Consider the following 7,222-nt stretch of genomic DNA (forward strand, 5'->3'; position numbering starts at 1 on the left):
GAATGGTGAAATTATATTTTTAAAATTCATTTTAGTTTGGGAGTAATTAAATAAAAAAGTCAACACTTTCTTAAGTGTCTTAGTTTGTCCTAGTTTTTGGTTTGCCTTTGTGTGAAAATTTTTATATAATTTTGTGCAGCCTGAAACTTGGTTAATTTAATAAATTCTCCCTTCTAAATATGAATTTAATTCTGGACATGAATTAGATTTTATTATATCATATGCTATTTAATTGAATTATGTGATTTATGTGACATAGGTGGCATGTGACTTGTGCATCAATTGGGCAATTGAGGTCAACACTCCTTGAGGTCAATGGCTGATTGTTTCCACGTGAATTATGATTATTTTGAGAGGTTAAATCAGCTAAAATGATGTGGATGACACATGGGAAATTAGGCACACATTGGAATCATCTACAAACCAATAGGAAGTTGCCACCTTGCAAGTGTGACAAGGCTCCCATTTACATTTTAATTTCTTTTTCCTTATTTTAATTAAGCTTCAGCTGATGGGAGACACTAAGGAGCACGCCATTTTAAGCCTCAAATGGGATCCAACACATATCTAATTCATCTTCCACATTCTCTCTCTCTTGTTCATAGTGTTCTTCATTTTCTCTCTTTTGTTCTTCATTTTCCAGCACCCTAACCTCCATTTTCAGCCACCAAACCTCCACAAAACTCATACCATTCTTCTCCTCTCTTCATTTTCGTTCCATCCCTTCCATTTTCACAAGGATTGAAGCTCATTTCCATCATTCAAGAGCTATGGAGTTTGGCCTTCACAAGCAATCACTAGGGTTCTTGAAGATGAAGATTGGCTAAGTTTCTTTGTGGAATCCTAGAGAGATGAAGATGGAGGATGAGTCTTGAGCTTCAAATTGGCTAAGTTCTTTTATTTCCTATCCTCTTCTCTTTTTACTAGATGGTTAGATTCCTTAATCTAGGGTCTAATCATCTTAGCTTATAAATTCTAATTTGAATTTGATGTTGATGTAAAGAGAGAGGATTGTTTCATTTAATTTCTTCCTTGGACAGCCATGAGTGAATTTTGCCACTCTTTGTTTGGTACATAATCTTGTGTTTTTCAATTAGTGAATTTCTTGTGTTAATATTGCATAATCTTGTGGTGTTAATGCTTGTGTTGTTGAGTAGCTTGACATAATCTTGTGGTTGCTCAATTTATGTGTTTGACCATGGCTGTTGAGAGGGGATTTTGAGTGAATCACTTGGCTAATGTCTTCACCAATTGGTTAATTGAACTAGGGACTTTAATCTAAGACCTAGGGAGGTTAGCTAATTAGGTTAATTGGCTTAGGATAATTTTCTTAAGTCATGACAGCTTTAGTCAAGAGGAAAGGGAAGCTAAACTTAGCCTAATCATGAGAAGATAATGAGTCCAAAATCAACTAATCTCTAGGGTTCCATTATTGTAAAAAGGGAAGTTCATTTCACTCACTTTCACTAGCATTTTAATTACTTGCATATTAGGTAATTAGTTTAGATAATTAGCTAGATAACTAAATTCCTACAAACTTTGGTTGATTTATTTCACTAGATAACTTTCAATTAGACTTAAAACCATTCTTTGGGAGATGACCTAGGGTTGGCCCTATATTGCATTAGGGTTAGCTTTAGTGTAATTTTGAGGATAAGCGACTAATTTCCTATCAAAATTTTGGCGCCGTTGCCGGGGAATGGTTTACGTTTAATTCTAAGTTGTTTAGTACCTAATTTACATTTTTAGTGTTCCTGAAAAATTTTTTGAAAAATTATAAAAATTTGTGTTTTGTGTTTTGTTTAGTGTTTTTTGTGTGTTTTGAGTGTTTTTATTCTGTTTTTGAAAAAAAAAAAAAATTAGTGCAATTTTCGTTGGTTTGGTGTAGAGCTGAAAATACTCTGTTTCTAGTGTCTCTGTCTGAAATTGAAAAATTAACTGGGAATGAGTCTGAGGGAATTTGAACTTGAAATTTATTTCATTGAAAGCTCTATATCTTAGCTTCACTTTAAAATTGGTTTGGTCAATTTTGGACTTGGGAAGTGTCCTGTGGAAATTTTACAATCTAACAAGGTCCAGGGAGCCATTACAGAGGATTTCCAAAACCCTGTTTCAACTTTAGTTAGCATATCTTCCTCTTTGTGCGTTCAAATTGATTGATTTGAGTTTCATTTTTCTTATCACTGTCTTATATTTGTTTCTTGTGTTTAGGATTTTCTTCAATTTTTCCATTTTCCTATTTGAAAGTTTGTTAGAAGCTCTGAAGGTCTTCTGGACGAAATCCTGTTTCTCCAGACCTGTGGACCAACTTGTGAAAAATTCTGGGAACGATTGGGAGGGATTTGTAATCTGAAAGTTTTATATAATTTTTCTGAATATCTCTTGTGTATCTCATAAAAGTTTCAGGTGAATTTCTCATATGGATTGGCTGCTAAAAAATCCACAAGTTCACTATCTCCAGAAAGCCTACTGTGCAAATTCCAGAATTGTCAAAGCTTCTTGATTGAGCATTTCTAACTCTCTTTCTACTTGTTTGGTGTTGTTTTTGATTTTTTTTTATTTTTATTGTTTTTAATTCTAATAGAAAAAAAAAAGAAAAAAAAATTTCTCTTGATTTTTGTTTGCTTGCATTTCCACTCATACACTTGCAAAGGGCATATCATTTGAGCTTCCTTGGTCTTTCCATCATTTTGAGCTTGAATTTGAATCATTGCTTGTGGATATAAATTTCATTGCATTTTATGGCTTGGTTTCATGATCATGATTCATTCCATCATTCATTTGACATCCATTCCCATCCATTTCCAGCGCTTAACATTGACCATACATCCATTTCCATAATCAATTTCAACAATATAACTTTGATTATCCACCCCCATATCATGATCATTTCCATCCAAGTCACAATTATGAATTTTTCAATCCCATGAGTTTTGAATCCAATCTAAGCACTCATGTTGAGCGTACACCATCCATTGACATTGAGCATCTAGAAAAATTATATGCACAAAGGGGTAAATTTTATTGTGTGCATTGTGAGGCTATCTCCCACTTCTATTATGATTGTCCTATTCTAAAAGGATATTGTGAACCACATGGAGTAGCCCAAGCCTCACAAGAGAGAAATTACATGTTTCAAGTTGAAGACACACAAAAAGTTGCTCATGAAGCTATTGAGAATATAAATACACCTCAAGCCACTCAATCTCCAAAAGAGAAGGAGTCAATCCAACCCTTACTTCAAGAGGTAATTTCTCCTATTCCTATTGAGGTTGATTCTTCTTCACATTTGACTTTATCTAATGATGAGCATAATGATTTAAATGATGATGACGTAGATGAAGAAATTATAGTTGAATCACCTTGGATGTTTGAGCATGAATCATATTGTGAAAAAGTATACCCTTGGGAGAAAAACACTTTGAGTTCACATGATAATTCTCTTGATTTAAATTCAAATATCATTGAAAGTGTTGACTCTTCACTTAGCTTGAATAAAGAAAATGAAATGGATGTTGATGGTGGCGATGATGTATCTTGTATGCTTGAAATTCCAATTCCTTCTTGTGATATTGTTAATAGTGCACATGCACTTGTTTCTTCTAACCATGATGTGCTTGAGAAAGGTTGTTTACCTTCTTTTGTAGGTGAACAAGGCAATGTAGCCAAACCATCTCTTGATTTCAAAGAGGAACTTGCTCAACTTGAAAAGGCTGTAGCTCCTACTAAGGATTTGAACAAGGAATTGAAAATAACTCAAGATGACAAGGAGGTTGAAAATCAAGGAATTGATTTTACAAAGCCAAATAGTAATGAGAATAATATTGATTTAATGCTTGATGATTTTGATGATGAGTTGGCTTTGTTTCATAGTACTTGTTCTAATTTCCTATTCACTTGTGATTGTTCACATGATTCTCCATGCCCTATTTGTTTAGAAATTAATTCATTTGTGCTTGAAAATAGTAGCAATCATTTACTTGATAAAATAATTGATGATGTATGTTTGAGTGAAATTAATCATGAGTGCACTTCTTTAGAACCCAATATGCTTGAGGAAGGGTTCTTTGTTGATTTTATAGGTCTAAATGATGATATGGCCAAGAACCCCCATGTACTTAGAGGATTTATCATTGCAATGGAAGAGACCTTGGCTAACCATGAAGATGATCAACCACATAAAGTTATGAAAGATTCTACACCATACATCTTGGAGCCATTACAAATTGATCTTGAGCCTCCACCTAAGATGCTTGGAATGAAGATGATAATGAGTAGCTTCATGTTACTCCTCAAAGATGAAAATTTCAACTTCAAGAGCTTGTGGAGATTTAAACTAGGTTGTATCTTCTTCACCCTTTCTTTTTACTTTACTTTGCTTTATGCTTTGATTTGTTGATTGAGTAAATTGCAAGTGTGGGGGAGATGAACCTAGTAGGAAAGTTAGAGTTTATTTGCTTTATTTGACTTCTTTGTTTTGTGTTTTAGTTTGAAAAAAAAAAATTTCTGGACCACACTTTTGTTATGCATTCATTATTGATCTCACCTTATTTTATCACTAGTCTATACATACATTGAGGACAATGCATGATTTAAGTGTGGGGGAGAGAAATAAACATTTTGTTTTGTTTGTTTGGTTTTGCAAAAAAAAAAAATTTATTAAAAAAAATAAAAAAATTGCTTTGTTTTGTTTTGTTTGAGGTTACTTAATTACCTAGCTCTTGAATGGATATTTTGATTCTTGAGATGTGGTAATTTTTAGGATTGAATAGGTGTGAAGTGAACCTTGAATTAATGGATTAGAGTGGCATATTACCCTTTCATGGAAGAGGCTAAACACTCATGTGTGATTAATTCCTTAGTGATGTTACCCTCTAGAATTTGTTTCACTTCTTAATTAAGACCATATATCTTGCACTTGTTTGATAGGAGATGAGAGATGGCATTCATAAAAAATAGCCAAGAGCCAAATAGCCAACCTATTATTATTTATTATCCTTTGTTAGCCACTTTGAGCCTTTGGTTTGATTCTTAAAAAAAATATTCACCCTATTTTTCCCCAAGGAATGCATGTTACACTTTTATATGTCTTTTTAATATTCATTGCATGTCCTAGATCAAATGAGTGGATGCTTATTATCATTTCTCTATCCATTACTTCCATTGTTTTCAAAGAGTTAGGGGCAACCAAAAAAAAAACAACAAAGATAGATTTGAAAAAAAAAATAATCAAAAAGAAAAGAAATAAAGTTGCTAGAAAAAGAAAAAAAAAGAAGAAAAAAAAAGAAAAAAAAAAAAAAAAAAAATAAAAATAAAATAAAAAGTTGCCTAGCTCATCCATTCCATTTGTTTTATTATTTCTTATCATTTCTTTCCATCCTCATTGTGTTAAGGTGTTCACTCAATTGAGTTAGGTTATGCTTTGCATATTAAGGGGATATATCTTGATTTAGCATTATTTTGATGCTAACCCTATTTTTTTTTATATACATGCATTTCTTAGACATCCTTTCATTACCTATATCACAACCTAATAAAGTCCATTTGATTCTTGATTGCAAGTGCTATTTAGTGATGGAGATGTAGAAGGGTTACAAATTCATAGTAGGGTTTATCCTAAGAAATTTTGAGTGAAATTTAATACCTTATACACTTTGAGTGATGAGAGCAAACACTTAACCTAGAGAGGCTTACTCTTTGACATTGATTCTTGGTAACGGTTTGTTTGTGATGTGCATAATTCTTTCGTAATTATTGCCACATTGATTGATAATTTGTAGAAGTTCATGAGCTAGTATTTTAGTGACTTGAAACAATGTTTTTCTCTTATTTCTTTGTCTTATAGTTTCTTTTGGGACCTTTTCACTTGATTTTGCCCGGAGTGCAAAAGCTAAGTGTGGGGGAATTGATAGAACACATTTGTTACCCACTTTTATTTGTCAATTAGGACCATTTTATTAATTATTTATCACCTTCAAGTGCACACATTGCATTAGATTTGGAACTTTGCCTAAGTTTCTAAGATCAGTGCACTAGGGGCATTTTGGTCCAAAAAATGAACTTTTGAGAAAATGTACAAGAAAAATTGACAAAGTGCATTTTATGTCCAGTTGATGAATGGTGAAATTATATTTTTAAAATTCATTTTAGTTTGGGAGTAATTAAATAAAAAAGTCAACACTTTCTTAAGTGTCTTAGTTTGTCCTAGTTTTTGGTTTGCCTTTGTGTGAAAATTTTTATATAATTTTGTGCAGCCTGAAACTTGGTTAATTTAATAAATTCTCCCTTCTAAATATGAATTTAATTCTGGACATGAATTAGATTTTATTATATCATATGCTATTTAATTGAATTATGTGATTTATGTGACATAGGTGGCATGTGACTTGTGCATCAATTGGGCAATTGAGGTCAACACTCCTTGAGGTCAATGGCTGATTGTTTGCACGTGAATTATGATTATTTTGAGAGGTTAAATCAGCTAAAATGATGTGGATGACACATGGGAAATTAGGCACACATTGGAATCATCTACAAACCAATAGGAAGTTGCCACCTTGCAAGTGTGACAAGGCTCCCATTTACATTTTAATTTCTTTTTCCTTATTTTAATTAAGCTTCAGCTGATGGGAGACACCAAGGAGCACGCCATTTTAAGCCTCAAATGGGATCCAACACATATCTCATTCATCTTCCACATTCTCTCTCTCTTGTTCATAGTGTTCTTCATTTTCTCTCTTTTGTTCTTCATTTTCCAGCACCCTAACCTCCATTTTCAGCCACCAAACCTCCACAAAACTCATACCATTCTTCTCCTCTCTTCATTTTCGTTCCATCCCTTCCATTTTCACAAGGATTGAAGCTCATTTCCATCATTCAAGAGCTATGGAGTTTGGCCTTCACAAGCAATCACTAGGGTTCTTGAAGATGAAGATTGGCTAAGTTTCTTTGTGGAATCCTAGAGAGATGAAGATGGAGGATGAGTCTTGAGCTTCAAATTGGCTAAGTTCTTTTGTTTCCTATCCTCTTCTCTTTTTACTAGATGGTTAGATTCCTTAATCTAGGGTTAATCATCTTAGCTTATAAATTCTAATTTGAATTTGATGTTGATGTAAAGAGAGAGGATTGTTTCATTTAATTTCTTCCTTGGACAGCCATGACTGAATTTTGCCACTCTTTGTTTGGCACATAATCTTGTGTTTTTCAATTAGTGAATTTCTTG

General features: G+C 33.1%; 1 protein-coding gene across 1 annotated transcript; it reads left to right on the top strand.

Moving 5' to 3' along the window:
* The first annotated feature begins 2,865 nt into the window (after positions 1-2,865).
* On the top strand, positions 2,866-6,724 carry LOC129312064 (uncharacterized). The gene is made up of 2 exons (XM_054954629.1): positions 2,866-4,340; positions 6,375-6,724. Exons 1-2 carry the CDS (start codon positions 2,927-2,929, stop codon positions 6,383-6,385), a joined length of 1,425 nt encoding a protein of 474 aa, XP_054810604.1. The 5' UTR covers positions 2,866-2,926; the 3' UTR covers positions 6,386-6,724.
* The last annotated feature ends 498 nt before the right edge of the window (positions 6,725-7,222 follow it).

Source organism: Prosopis cineraria, unplaced genomic scaffold (genome assembly GCF_029017545.1).
Source record: "Prosopis cineraria cultivar Desert tree isolate PC_DT_omini unplaced genomic scaffold, ASM2901754v1 PC5, whole genome shotgun sequence".
Lineage (NCBI taxonomy): Eukaryota > Viridiplantae > Streptophyta > Magnoliopsida > Fabales > Fabaceae > Prosopis > Prosopis cineraria.